The sequence below is a fragment of the Heteronotia binoei genome, chromosome 19 (assembly GCF_032191835.1).
Source record: "Heteronotia binoei isolate CCM8104 ecotype False Entrance Well chromosome 19, APGP_CSIRO_Hbin_v1, whole genome shotgun sequence".
Classification (NCBI taxonomy): Eukaryota; Metazoa; Chordata; class Lepidosauria; order Squamata; family Gekkonidae; genus Heteronotia; species Heteronotia binoei.
Window position 1 is genome coordinate 25,172,061 of NC_083241.1, and position 15,216 is coordinate 25,187,276.

Consider the following 15,216-nt stretch of genomic DNA (forward strand, 5'->3'; position numbering starts at 1 on the left):
ATTCCAGTTAACAACCACAGATGTTTTTATTCTAATGTGGGTTAGCAAATGAGGACCCCACAATGGAAGAGAGTAGTGAGTTCTCCACTACAGCATCCCTTCAGGACTGTCTTGCCTTGCAGATAGCACACCAAGCATGCCCAGTATCCCTTTTTCTTTTCTAGCCACTGCTGTGCTGCTGTCATTAAAGGTGGGTGTAAATCATATTACCTGGCCTCCTTGCTGTAAACTGCCCATGTGGAGTACTGATATAAATCTTACTTGACTTCTATTCACAACTATGAGGTTATATTACAACATTATCTGCTTCACCATCTTTTAGCTGTTTTTAAATTATGTAATTGTTTTTCAGATTTCTGCGTTAACTGGTTTTTAATGCTTATTAACCTCTGTTGTTACCTGCCCTGAGCCCGCTTCCAGGAAAGGCAGGATATAAATCCAACAAATAAAATAAAAACAAATAACAGCTGTAAAAACAACTATCTGAAAAAATTACTGGCAAGCCACCAAAGGATGCAGCTAGCAGGGAGGAAAGTGGCTGGGAAATTCTGGGGCCTAAATAAGGACGAGCCTCATGGTGCAGAGTGGTAAAGCTGCAGTACTGCAGTCCAAGCTCTCTGCTCATGACCTGAGTTCAATCCTGGCAGAAGTTGGGTTCAAGTAGTTGGCTCAAAGTTGACTCAGCCTTCCATCCTTCTGAGGTCAGTAAAATAGCTTGCTGGAGGGAAAGTGTAGATGACTGGGGAAGGCAATGGCAAACCACCCTGTAAAAAGTTTGCCATGAAAACGTGATGCAACGTCACCCCAGAGTCGGAAATGACTGGTGCTTGCACAGGGGACTACATTTACCTATTTAAATACGACAATCGGCAGAGATGTGCCAGACACTTTAATGTGTTACAGCATTGCACTGTCTTGATTGCTACAGCATTGCACTGTCTTTGGTTGTTGTCCTGTGGGACGGGGGCCTGACATAGGCAACTCGACTCTATTACAGGGGACTTCTGCCTGCTTCTGTGACTCCAGGTAAGGCCTTCTCTTGAGCGGAAGACTTGGGCCTTAGTCTAGCACACAAGGAACATGGAAAACTTCTATGGACTGTTTTAAAATGGATCTTCATATTTTTATTAATAAAATTTATGGATAGACATTAAAAAATTATTTAAAAAAATCAATGTAGTCACAGTCCAACAGGTGATCATTTAACCTGCTGAGACAAGTCTATATGCAGTCAGCTATAACTTTATTTGTGGCTTGTGGTTCTACACGGATGAAATTTCAGTCCACAGTTGTCATCATTGTCTGTTCGTTATTGAGTACTTGCACAGCAATATTACGATTCTGGGATCACGGCATTATGGGGTAGTAACGCCAAAATGGTTTTTCAGCCTCTGGGTATTCAAGTTTGTCAATTTGTGTTGTTGTGCTATGGTATTTTTGTAGTGTAGCATCATTTTTGTGTGCAGAATGTATATGCTGCATTCCTGGTGTTGCTTGCTAAGAATAAAATGTTAGAACATTTTTGTGGTTGCCCCTGATAAGTAAAACTGGAGGCAGATTCTTTGAGAGGATTTCCAGCCAAGCCATATAGAGGAGATCAGATACAGTTCCTTTTCTTGCCACTGGAAGGCTCCTGTTGAATGGAAGAGACTATATTACTACCATATTAGTAAATAACTCTGAGCCCTACTGATATTCCCCTCAAAATTCCTGGGTGCTAAAATATCACTTTTAGATGCCTGAACATCATAGAATCAGATTTGGCGTTGTCACAAGAGGCAAAATAATTTTAAAGTACCCTTTCTGCTTTCTGTCTGCACAGATAAAAAAGAATATTTACAGAAAATAAGTAGTAAGATAATCTTATCCAGCAAGCCTGTGCATTGCTTTTCTTCCTCTGAAAGGCTTCAAATTCAGGGACCTGTGGATTCTCTGAATTGCAATAAACTGCTCAAACTCATGCAAATTTAATTTTTTTTAAACTTACAGAACAACAAGATTAGCAGCTCTAGAGTGCTCTTGTAGGAGTTCATTCAAACGGACCTGGCGGTAGCTCTGTTTAAATTTAAAACAAAAAAATCAGAACACAGTTCATAAAGGGTGACTTCTACTAACATGCTTGAAACTTGACAATGAAAATGTCAAAACTGGCGTGCCTCCTGATGAACTGTTGTTTCACATAAGGCCCTTCTGCACTTTAGATAAGAGTATTGATTTTAATGTGACGCCACTAAAGTATATGGGTAGCAGATTGTGAGCAAGAAGCTTAGGGGAAATATGAAGCATTCTGTTTTCTGTTATTGCTGTCAAATTAATATGCAACAAAATTTATTTTCAGTTTGCTGCATAATGACATACTGATGGCTATGAAGTACAATAATTATGTAAATAAATCTATCTCGAAATGCCAAAGGGCTGGATTAATTTTTGAGTGTGTACAATTAATCTTACGCTTTCTCTAGTTGATGATCCTACTGAAAATCAACAGTTTACTAGCATCTACTGGCAGTTGTAAAGCAGACTTCTCCCTTACTTAAGAGAGATATATTTGAATGCAAAATAAAATGCAGTTTACCTGCAAATAGGTCTTTCCCCTGCATAGCATAGGGCAGGGGTGTCAAACATGTGACCCTGGGGCCATATCAGGCCCATGAGCAAGTCTGCTTCCTTCTCCCTCTCTCTTGCTTCCTTCTGCATCACAGGTTGTTTTGCCAGGCTTGCTCAATTGCACAGGAATGACAAAGCAAAGCCTCTATTTTCTCCATTGGCTGAGGTTCCTCCCTTGGGGAGGAAGGAGGGGAGGGAGAGCTTGCTTTGCCAGGATCTCTCAATTATACAGCAGAGCTACTGAGCCAAGCCTCTCCTCCTATTGGCTGAGGCTCCTCTCCCTCCTCATCCCCCGGGGAAGGAGGGAAAGAGCCAAAGCTTCCTTTAAGGCCAACCAAGTTTTATTCAAGGTATGAGCTTTTTGCCTGTAGAAAGAGAGAAAGAGAGAGAGTTTTGTTGGCCTTGCACTTTCTTGCACTGCCTCAGAGGAGTTGTAGTTATTTCTCTGGGGAAGACTATAGTTTTGTAGACAAGCACATAGCCCTCAGTCTGTGTCATGGTGCCTTCACATGTTCTTGACCAGCACATGAAGCGAATTATGTACAAAAGGTCACAATACCCACGCATTTTATGTTGTCCTCTGGGTCTTAGCTGCAAAGCATTGACCATGGGATTTTTGTAATGAACGTCAATAAATCAAAAGTAGCTTTGCAACTTACAGATACACACTTGAACAACACCTAAACAGCACACTCAGTATTGCTACAGCACAGACATTGTCTCCAGATTTTGATGCAATAATTCAGCGCAAGAGGTGTCACTTATCAGAGACTGTTAAATAAACACATATGGCAAGAGTGCTAAACTTTTAAACATGTTTTATTTGAAGTGTAAAATAATCTTTAATGCAATTTGTCTGTGTATAAAGGTTATGTCTCTGCTACCTGGCATTACGTTTTATGACACACACGGCCCAGCCCAACAAGGTCTTGTTTATGTCAGATCCAGCCTTCAAAACGAATGAGTTTGACACTACTGTGCATTTGCTAATGAGGTTTATGTGGTCAACATGTGCTTGCAATTGGGTCTGCTTTGGATGCTTTATTTGGGGAGGAGGGTCTTGATCAGAAACACTGTTTCAGAATTTCAGCACTGAAATCCATTTCACACATATCAGTTGATCTGTTCTCTTTCTGCACAGTATACCTTTGCAGAGCGTTTTTTGTAGCAGGAACTCCTTTGCATATTAGACCACACACCCCTGATGTAGCCAATCCTCCTGGAGCTTATAGTAGGCCCTGTACAAAGAGCCCTGTAAGCTCTTGGAGGACTGGCTACATCAGGAGTGTGTGGCCTAATAGGCAAAGGAGTTCCTGCTACAAAAAAAGCCCTGCTTTTGAGAATATACAAATTGTACTTTCCTACCAAATAACAAAATTCATTCACAGTCCCCAACCTCAGTTTGATACTGGGTGGCAAATCAGAGGAGGTGCAAGCAACTGGGATTTACATTGGACCAAAAAACTTAGTAAGCTCCTTAAGGCTATTTTGAATTCCTAGGGAGACCCAAGAAACAGATCTGTCAAAGGGGTACATAGGATCTAATAACAAATTTTCAGCACTCTGCAGACTGCGATGCCTGAATACCTTTAAGGGAAGTCACAGCTGTTACACTAATACAAAAACTTTGCAGCATGCATATGTCCCTTGTCTATTTGACCTCTTATTCTTCACTGCATTGTACAGGCTCTGACTCAAATAAGGAGCTCGGGGCATGCTAACATCAGGGCCAGATTAACAATTAGGCCAACTAGGCACTGGCCTATAGGCCCCCACACCTTTAGAGGTCCCAGGCCAGCTCCCCCCCCCCCCCAATTTTCCCTGTTTGCAGCCCTTGGAGACAGCAAGCACAGCCAGCAACTGAGCTGCTCGACTTGCCCGACTCGCCCGGTGCGGCTGGCGTCGTTGCTAAATTTGCCTCTCTCTGCCTCTCCCTCACAGCTTTGTCAAAGGGGCTTTTGAGAAGGGGCCTGCAGCCTGCAGTGGGGGCTGCAAGTGGTAGGGCAGGCGCTCCGACTCAGAGATAATTTGCAAGCCCCCCCCCCCGAGATTTTGACTGCCTAGGGGCCTCCACAGGGTTTAATTCGGCCCTGGCTAAAGTGAGCGCTAATATTGAATGCTATACAACCAGGGGTGTCGAACTCATTTGTTATGAGGGCCAGATCGGACATAAATGAGATCTTGTCAGGCCGGGCTGGGCTGTGTTGGGCTGGGCCATGTGTGTACCTATTTAAGATTAGGTAGCAGACATAGAAACTTTTTAAAGGACACTGAACAACACAACTAAAATAACCCCCTTCAAATAAAACTTGCTTAAAACATTAGCACTTGTTGGTCTTCAAGGTGCTTTCTTTGTATTTCTCCCATGGGATCCAGGGAACTGGGCAAAGGAAGCTCTGGCTCTTTGCCACCCTCCCAGGAAACTAGATGGGGAAGGAGCCTCAACCAATGGAGAAAATCAAGATTTTGCTCTGTAGCTCCTGTGTCATTAGCAAGCCATGCAAAGCAATATAAGATGCAGAAGGAAGCAAGAGAGAGGGAGAAGGAAGCAGATGACAGTTGCTCGAGGGCTTGATTTGGCCCCCAGGCTATACGTTGTCCTGAGTACCCTTGGGTAGATAAAATGGTAGACAAATTGCTATAGATAAATGACACTGTCTACAGGTATTTTTTTTTCTAGTGATACTGTTATACACACATCCACACTATTTGATGGTTTCCACTAAATATCACTGTTCAAAAGAACATAAGAGAAGCCGTGTGAGATCAAGCCAATGGCCCATCTAGTCCAACACTCTGTGTCACACAGTGGCAAAAAAAAAAAAAAACCCAGGTGCCATCAGGAGATCTACCAGTGGGCCCAGGACACTGGAAGCCCTCTCACTATTGCCCCCCGCCCAAGCACCAAGAATACAGAACCTCACTGCCCCAGACAGAGAGTTCCATCTATATCTTGTGGCTAATAGGATACAGGATATGACAAGCTTAAGATATACCTTTCTGAAGCTTGTCATATAAGGATCTAATCACCACCTTTCTTAAAAGTCAGTGGATTTCAGATTCTCCCTTTCTTCATAACCCACCAAATTTGCCTTAACTATTCTCAGGTTACATCTGTGCTATTTTCCTTTTCAGCTAACCAGCGCATAGTGTCAAAAGTAAGGGCAGTAAAGCTTTACCTTCTCCTTGAATGCTTCCAGCTCTGCATCAGTGATTTTCCACGGAGCCTCTCTTTTTAATTTCTCAGCAGTTGTTAAATCTTTGCAGCTCTCACGAAGGCGGTATGGTTCAATCATCTCTTCAAAGAATTTCCAGCTGGAACAGAAATTATAAAGGAAACCTCACAGCAAGACTGTCACTCCTTACCCCACAGAGATTCTATTCTCAGGTAGAACACAGTCTATTGGCTGCGGAATTGTGACTGAATTGCCTTCAAAATCTTTAAACTTCTTGCATCAGGTTTTATGCTCCATTACATCCGTGCAGCAGGGCTGCCTACACCTTGTCTAGGCAGGTCTCCGTGTGTCATTGCAGTCCATTTATAGCTCACATTCCCTTTGTTATAATTTAATACCGAAGTTACGCTGGTCACACAACTATCTCAACAAAACAAAAGTTCTGCAAAGCACCATGTTTCTAGGTTGACGTTCAACACAATTATTGACTAGCTGTAAAACTGTGGTGGAAACAAAAGATTTATGCTACCGTGTATTAAAAAGGGGAAATCAAGTCTGTTTTTCTTTGGATAGTGTTTAGCTTCTAGAGCAGGGGTGGCCAAACTGTGGCTCTTTCACATAGATGCTGTGGCTCTCGAAGCCCCCACTGCCCCATCGGCTGGCTTGGAGAAGGCATTTGTCTCTTTCAATCACTGCTCCATGCCAAGCTAGCCAGTGGCTTGGAGAATGCATTTCAAGTTGCTTTCTTTCACCTCTCTTTCCCTCCCCCTTCTTGCCATCTATTTGCTTTCTTTCCGTTTTTCTTTCCATTTTTCCTCCCTCCCTTCCTTCCTGTCTTGCGGCTCTCAAACATCTGATGTTTATTCTATGTGGCTCTTACACGAAACAAGTTTGGCCGCCCCTGTTCTAGAGCGTTTGGGTGAATATCTCCAATGTCTGTTTTGCATGTTTTCCAAAAGGAACAAAGAGATTTCTTTTTCTCGAAGCAAGGTTGTTATCAATGAAGCAAATTTTCTCTTTTTCTGCTTTCTGTTGGGCTTATTAGCTAACTAAAACAAGATCTGGCTAGCACCACCTTGTCAGGTATAGTTATTCCCTTGACAAAGTAATTGGCTACGCACATCCTCAGACCTTCAGCTCCTAGAATTTTTTTTTGAGGGGGGGGGGCAGTTGGGTTATAAATTGTAGTTTTGTTTTCTTAAATCTGATGGCGTGCTCTTCGGCATGGAAATATGCAGGAGATACAACTGTAATATAAAAATGACCACTAGAGAGAACAAAAGAGGCACAGAAAAGGGGGGGAAACCACAAAAGGGGGGGGGGAGCAACAAAAACAAGAGTGCAGAAAAGCCTGGAAAATGGGATGTTTTTAAAAAGGTTGCTGATCCTGATAGTGAATGGTTTTTCTTTTCTTTTCAGATGTCTCAATGAACAAGGATTGTTGTCCCATTTTTAATGAATGTTTGATCTGTTGTTTGTTCAGATTTTCTCATGTAGCTGCATTTCTGAGTTCCAGAAGATGCTGCCTGAGCTGTTTGCAGTAGGTTGCCAGATCTGGGTTGGGAAATACCTGGAGGCTCTGGGGGTGGATTTGGGAGCGGGTGGAGTTTGAGGAGGGGAGGGGTCTCAATATGGTGCAATGCCGTAGAGTCCACCCTTCCAAGCAGCCATTTTCTCCAAGGGAGCTGATCTCTGCCAGATGGAGATCAGTTGTAAAAGTGGGAGATCTCCAGGCCCTGCCTGGAGGCTGGCAACCCATCATTGTAGCACTTTGTAATGAACCACTTTATTTTTCCTGCCTGTTTCTATTTATTTTAAACTGAAGCCATTTTTCAATATATTAATATAGTGCAAAACAGAACAAAATAGCGGGTAGGAAGATGCAACTTTAGGAAAATGCAATGCTGTCTGAAATTCAAAGTCTGATCCACATGCACTGGGCATACAGTTCAAAGAATCGGTGAAGCTGCCCCCTTTGAAAGAGTCGAACCTCACTTCTGATTCAGGCTGAAAATAACTACAATAAGTCAATCATATTTCCATTCATTTCAGTTCCTGTTGTAAAATATAATTTTATTCTGAAGCAACTCTTACCTCTCTTTGTTGGGTTTTGTACTGATGTCACCAATTATATGGATGTCAGCAAATTTTATTCTGAATTTATTTAAAAGTGAAGCCATCCTGAAAAACAAAGGAAAGGGGAGGGGCATTTTTAAAGAGTTAGTAGTCAGTAGTTTGATATGCAGCACAAGCCGCTGGTATTGCCATCCTGAGCAGAGTCGCACCCTTTTAAGTCCATTGAAGTCAATGGGCTGAGGAGGGCTTAACTCCACTTAGGGTTGCACTACGAGTCCTGTTCAATTACTTGCCATTTAATTAAGTATCCAGATCTATCAGAAGCGCTTTAATTAGGGCGTCTCATTTATAGAATTCTATGAAGATGAAAAGTGTAAGCTAATTGGTTTATTTGAAAATTAAATACTGGAGAAATGGCCAGGGAAATGCACCAGAACGACAAGAAGCTGCCTAATTTTTTCCAGGTTCATGTAACTTTTTACATGGAGAACCAACATTTCCTGGTACCGAAAAGAGCCAAGCAGCCCTTATTTAGTACTGCTGTGAGAGCACATCAGTGCTGCTAAAACTGTGGACAAGAAATTGCATAAGTTGGTGAAAATATCATACAATAAAAAATATAAGGAGATAAATGTATGCAAGATTTTGTGAAACTACTAATAAGCACTTATATAATGTTTAAGAGTACTCAAAGACCAATTTCCCACTCACCTTACACCACCCTCACGTTTGTCTTCTCAGCGGAGCTGATTTCACACTATCTGTCCTGGGGCTGCAGCAAGCGTCGGCGTTTTTGTGCAGCAAACAGAAACTGCTAAAACCCAGTTTCTGTTTGCTGCGCGAAAAGGCTGACCCTTGCAGCAACCCCGGGGCAGATAGTGTGAAATCGGAAGGAAGCCCCGCTGAGAAGAGGAATGTGAGAGCGGCGTAAGGTGAGTGGGAAATCGGTCAAAGTGTTTCACATATATTAACTTCTGGGTCGTCAGAGTTGATAATATGATTAGTCCTATCAGTTTCTTCCATCAGCACTGTATGGAAAGACTAAGCAATAGAAGCTCATGAACTCTGTCGGAGGGGTGGGGGATGCAAAGTCTACTTACATTAGCTTCTCCTCTTCAAGGCGAGTAACTTTTCCACCGGTAAAGATCCTTAATTTGCAATCTTTCCACTTTTTTCGAAGAGTGAGGATATGGGGAATTAAAAGAATTAGCCCTGGTTGAACAAACGAAATCAATTATATGCAAGAAAAGCCCAATCAGGAGACTGTCTTATAACAAGAGGGCTACTTTTATTATTTAGTATTAATTATTAATCCCCCTAGCATTTTGTCGCATTAAGTCTTTAGAAAGGGCAGCTGCTTGTGAGAGCCCTCTCAGCCCCACCCACCTCACAGGGTGTCTGTTGCAGGGGGAGAAGATATAGGAGATTGTAAGCCGCTCTGAGTCTCTGATTCAGAGAGAAGGGCAGGGTATAAATCTGCAATTCCTCTTCTTCTTCTAGACATTATTTAAATTATTCCCTTTTCCTCCAACGGTTGCACAGATTTTTTTTTTTCTTTCTCAACCGACGAGAGACTTCTAGCTGGCTTACCTCCATCGTCAAACAGCCACCAGACATCAATGGTGCCTTTCCCCTGCTTCTTCTTAAACTGAGTGCTGACTTCCAGCAGCCGTTGATTGAACTCCCCCACGTGTATTGAAGAAATGGTGTTAATACTGCTGGCTGAAATGAGAGGGCGCGAGAGAAAGAACATTCAGGGCCCTTCTGCACAATCCCGGGAAGTGAGTTCCACAGCACAATTCTCGCCTTGCAATTTATTGATTACAGCGAGATGTGCATACTTCAGTCGAGCATGCGAGTGTTGCAAGGATTCAGGAGGGGGATTTCGCAGTATGCTTTTGATCATGTGTTTTCAGGATCAAGAGCAAAGGGTGTTCCTTGCTTGGCCAGCCTCTACGCAAGAAGAAAACGAAAGGTGAACAGGAGGAAATATGGAATGCCACAACGGCTCCATTTAGGAAAGCGAGTGGCGACCGCCATCTTTTGTAACATGCCATGAATTGTTATTCTGTTTGGCCAGGTGTTTTTTTAAAAGGCTGTAAGTTGACCAAGAGAGAGATCTTGGGGTCGTGGTAGATAACTCACTGAAAATGTCAAGACAGTGTGCGTTTGCAATAAAAAAGGCCAATGCCATGCTGGGAATTATTAGGAAGGGAATTGAAAACGAATCAGCCAGTATCATAACGCCCCTGTATAAATCGATGGTGTGGCCTCATTTGGAATACTGTGTACAATTCTGGTCACTGCACCTCAAAAAGGATATTATAGCATTGGAAAAAGTCCAGAAAAGGGCAACTAGAATGATTAAAGGGTTGGAACACTTTCCCTATGAAGAAAGGTTAAAATGCTTGGAGCTCTTTAGCTTGGAGAAACATTGATTACAGGGTGACATGATAGAGGTTTACAAGATTATGCATGGGATAGAGAAGGTAGAAAAAGAAGTACTTTTCTCCCTTTCTCACAATATAAGAACTCATGTGCATTCAATGAAATTGAATGGTTAAAATGGATAAAAGGAAGTACTTCTTCACCCAAAGGGTGATTAACATGTGGAATTCACTGCCACAGGAGGTGGTGGCGACTACAAGCATAGCCAGCTTCAAGAGGGGGTTAGATAAAAATATGGAGCAGAGGTCCATCAGTGGCTATTAGCCACAGTGTGTGTGTGTATGTGTGTGTGTGAGTGTCACACAGTGGTCAATATATATATATCGACTCTAAGGTGACGTTGCTTTCACAACATTTCATGGCAGAATGGCTTCTCTTATGTTGGCAATATGAACATGAACATATGAAGCTGCCTTCTACTGAATCAGACCCTCGGTCCATCAAATTCAGTATTGTCTACTCAGACTGGCAGCGGCTCTCCAGGGTTTCAAGCTAAGGTTTTTCACACCTATTTGCCTGGACCCTTTTAGTTGGAGATGCTGGGGATTGAACCTGGGACCTTCTGCTTACCAAGCAGATGCTCTACCACTGAGCCACCGCCCCTCCCCATGTCCATATTCCTCTCATGTTGACCCGATGGTGAGTGTGAGGTATAGCGCTTGACTGGAAAGGTAGGAAGCTAGCCTCTGGGACGAATCCTTGGCATTACATTTCTTTGTTTGCCAGGGATTCAAGCCAAATCAAGATGCTAGGAGCATGGCAAGTGATGAAATACAGTTTAAAAAATTGTTAGAGCAAAATATGCACCATGTGTACTTAAGTCCTTTCATATATAGACAGACAGACACACACACACACATATATACTGGGATTTTTTGTAGCAGGAACTCCTTTGCCTATTAGGCCACATACCCCTAATGTAGCCAATCCTTCAAGAGCTTACAGTAGGCCCTGTAAGAAGGGCCTGTAAGCTGCTGGAGGATTGGCTACATCAGGGGTGTGTGGCCTAATATGCAAAGGAGTTCCTGCTACAAAAAAGCAGAGAGAGAGACATATGTTTGTGTGTGTGTGTGTGTGTGTGTGTTTCCTAACAAATCCTACTTAATTTCCATATTAATATTTAGATTTCTCTATTTTGATTAGTCTTTGTTTTGAGAATGCCCTATTAGTAACTAGTTGTCATCGGAGTACTGTCTGTTGTGGCTACAAATTCCACTGGAAGCTAATAATCACTTTGATATGCAGTTTAGTGTTTATAAAAGGCTCTTGGAAAATAGTACTTCTGAAATAACATGTCTCACTTTGCATTTTGCTCTACCTTAAAGGCAGAAATTTTAAAAACAATTTTACCTGACAGTGAGAAAAGGATGAGTTTTTAAAAGAAATAAGATTTCCCCCCCCTGCCAGTGGGTGGGGTTGCCAGCCTCCAGGTGGGGCCTGGAGATCTCCTGCTTTTACAACTGATCTCCAGCTGGCAGAGATCAGCTCCCCTGGAGAAGATGGCTGCTTGGAAGGGTGGACTCTGTGGCACTGGACCATGCTGAGGCCCCTCCCCTCCCCAAACCCCGCCATCTCCCAGATCCACCCCCAAAGCCTCCAGGTATTTTCCAACACAACCCTATAGTAGAGGCTGTGCTGAACCTCATTAGTCAACTCAAAACTATTATAAAGGTAAAGGTAAAGGTAGTCCCCTGTGCAAGCACCAGTCATTTTCGACTCTGGGTGACATTGCTTTCACAACATTTTACGGCAGACTTTTTACAAGGTGGTTTGCCATTGCCTTCCCCGGTCCTCTACACTTTCCCCCCAGCAAGCTGGGTACTCATTTTACCCACCTCGGAAGGATGGAAGGCTGAGTCAACCTGGAGTTGGCTACCTGAACCAGCTTCCGCTGGGATCGAACTCAGGTCGTGAGCAGAGGGCTCTGACTGCAGTACTGCAGCTTTACCACTCTGCACCATGGGACTCTTATGTTATAGTTATGTATAAAACTATTATAGTTATGTATAAAAGAAATACCCAAGAAGCCTTTACCTCTTGTGGTCCGTTTCTGGTAACACATCCCTGCTTTTTAAAACTTAAAAATACGAAGTTGCTGCTTAAAAGTTAGGAAGCTCCTTTGCTTTCAAAGAAAGACCTGTGCCAAGTTGTGACCATCCCTTTCAAGGCCTGCACAATTTTCATAGCTAGGCTGGGGGAGGGGGATCAGGAGGGTAAGGCCCAAGCCCTGCCGACTGACCATTCAGCTACTACTGTCTCCCCCCCCCCCTCCAGGTTCAGAACTTGCCCTTAATGTGTGCCCTCTTTGTCACGTTGAGTTTGGTGGCTTTTCTGAAGAATCCACGGATGCCATAGCTCCCTTCCTCACATTCACTCTCTTTGATAGTCGCTTCTAGGGCTTGCCTCTCTTGTTCCAGCTTCTTCAGTTCCTCTGCGAAAGGAAAGCAACAATGGCAACACAACCGTCTTGTAAGGTCAAAGAAAAAAGAAGGCGAGGACCCATTTGTTATTACGTTTGCCCCTTGACTTTTCACACACCATCTTTTTGTTTTTAGGTGGACACAATAATCATCATGTAAAGGTGCAATTTGTACAAGCGGTTTGTTTTCCGATGGAACCTGGAGCCGTCCTTGAAATCTGGTTTAAGTGTAATTTTCTTTTCTTTTTACTGATCCCAATTGCCTAGTATCAGACCATTAATTGGAAATAAAATCCAGTATTGTAGAGTTTCCCTGTTGACTTCATACTTCAAGATGGCCATACACGTACAAATATTTTGACTAAAAACACGTTTGTGGTATCCAGCACCAATATTTCCTTTTGTCACTTTCTTTCACTGAATTTTGGAAGCATACTCTTGGGCAAAGAAATGTACCTAGATAATTCCATAAATACAATAATGGGGGGGAAAGAATGCATAGTCATTAAATAAAATAGTGTCCAGACAGCAGGATTTGGAATTGCTGTTGAATTGATTATGGGAAGGTCTCTGTTAATGTAGCAAAACCACGGATCTACAGTAAACTCTCTTTGTCTATCGACTGATACACTTTGCATGATAGAATTCCATGGTCCAGCAAAAATCTTGTGTGATGTTGTGATGCAGTGACAGCTACTAGCTTAGATGGATGGATCAGAACTGGATCTACATGTTTTTTGAAGGGGGACAAAATTAAAAAAATGATGCCCTCTTATGGGCCCATTCTATCTTATGGGCCTATAGAATAGAATGGACTCCATACCCAATTTGACGTCCCCCCCCCCTCCAGCAGCACCCAGGGCAAGTGCCTCTCTGCTCCCCCCTAGATCTGGCCCTGGGTTGGATAAGAGGATTAGAGAAAACCATGGTGGATTTGACCAGTGGCTAAGGGGACCTCCATATCTGAAGGCACTATATCTCTGAATGCTAGGTGCTGGTGAGAGGAACAGAGCAGGGGGATGCTTTGGCTTTGTGCCTCTGCTTGTGGGCTTTCAGGGGTACCTGGCCCACCATGAGAACACACCATGGAGCTGCCTTATACTGAATCAGACCATTGGTCCTTCAGAGTCAGCAGCATCTACTCAGACTGGCAGCAGCTCTCCAGGGTCACTAGTAGAGACCTTTCACATTACCTACTGCCGCATTCTTTTACCTGGAGATGCTGGGAATTGTACCTGGGACTTCCTCTATGTCAAGCAGATGCTCTACCACTGAACAGCAGCCCCTCCCCTAAAGTCAGTATTGGCTCCTTAGACTGGCAATGGCTCTCCAGGGTCTGTCACATCATCTACTGCCTGGTCCTTTTAACTGGACATGCCACTGAGCCACAGTCCCTCCCTTAGAAACCAGATACCGAACTAAATGGGCCATTGGTCTGATCCAGCAAGGCTCTTCTTGTGTTCTTAATGATTCTTGGCTTGTAAAGTGTATATGTGTGTAGGTATGTATGCAGGGCTTTTTTTGAGCAGGAATGCACAGGAACAGAGTTCTGGCTGGCTTGGTGTCAGGGTGTGTGGCCTAGTATGCAGATGAGTCTCCTGGGCTTTTTCTACAAGAAAGCCCTGTGTGAAATAATGGTGACATCAGAGTGTGTGGCCTAATATGCAAATAAGTTCCTTCTGGGTTTTTTCTACCAAAAAAAGCCCTGTATAGATGTATGAGATGAGCAACTGGAGGTCTTTCATTACAGTTATCCTTCAGGCCTCCGATTCAGTGGGAGCTCACAGGAGCACAGCTCCTGAACCTTTCTGAGAATTCCACCTCCTTGTCCATTGACTAGTAGGTGCAGCTGCATAACAATCCCTGGATGAGCTCCACCACCTATTTTTCTACAAAACAACTCCTGGTTATCATGTTCTTTATATTAGACTGTACTACAACACCCTAGGCCTGGATGGCATGGTGATACATCCATTACCGCTTTTATTCAAAGCCAAATAACAGATTGTTATTTTTTAAACAAGATACCAGAGTAGCATATAAACATAGCAGTATGGTTTTTCCTATGTTTTCAGAACTTAAAACATCTCCAGAAATATAATCTCTAAAGTTATTCGCCATGTTGCCCTTTTTAAAAAGACAGCTGTAATTTCTTGTTGCTTTTAAACTGTTTTCCTGTTTCTGTTTTTAACATTTGGAGCATTTTATTTTAATGGTGCGTGGCTGATATCTGCTATCACCGCACTGTAATATACTAGGATAACCTTCTCAGAGAGGTTTAAAACAGCAATTATTTTCCTGACTGCTTCTTTTGAAATATTAAAAGTGACAGGTAACTTTTGTAGAGATTCAGTGATGGCAGGTTAAAATGTTGCTGTAGTTCTCCCAGATACTATCATGGCTCTAACTCAATATGGTTGCATTACAGCCAGGCCTCAAATTCAGTGGGAGCTCACAGGAGCACAGCTCCTGAAACTTTCTGAGAGTTCC

The 15,216-nt window shown here is 43.0% G+C and overlaps 1 protein-coding gene across 1 annotated transcript in view; it reads right to left on the reverse strand.

The window, feature by feature from the left end:
• Positions 1-1,421: 1,421 nt before the first annotated feature.
• Positions 1,422-15,216, reverse strand: part of SLC12A1 (solute carrier family 12 member 1) — a 70,949-nt gene continuing 57,154 nt past the window's right edge. The window contains exons 20-26 of the mRNA XM_060259854.1: positions 12,591-12,738; positions 9,450-9,577; positions 8,960-9,071; positions 7,878-7,964; positions 5,787-5,922; positions 1,988-2,055; positions 1,422-1,633 (exon numbers count right to left, since the gene is read on the reverse strand). Of these exons, the coding sequence (XP_060115837.1) occupies positions 1,498-1,633; positions 1,988-2,055; positions 5,787-5,922; positions 7,878-7,964; positions 8,960-9,071; positions 9,450-9,577; positions 12,591-12,738 (815 nt within the window). The 3' untranslated portion in view covers positions 1,422-1,497. The remainder of the gene's footprint in view (positions 1,634-1,987; positions 2,056-5,786; positions 5,923-7,877; positions 7,965-8,959; positions 9,072-9,449; positions 9,578-12,590; positions 12,739-15,216) is intronic.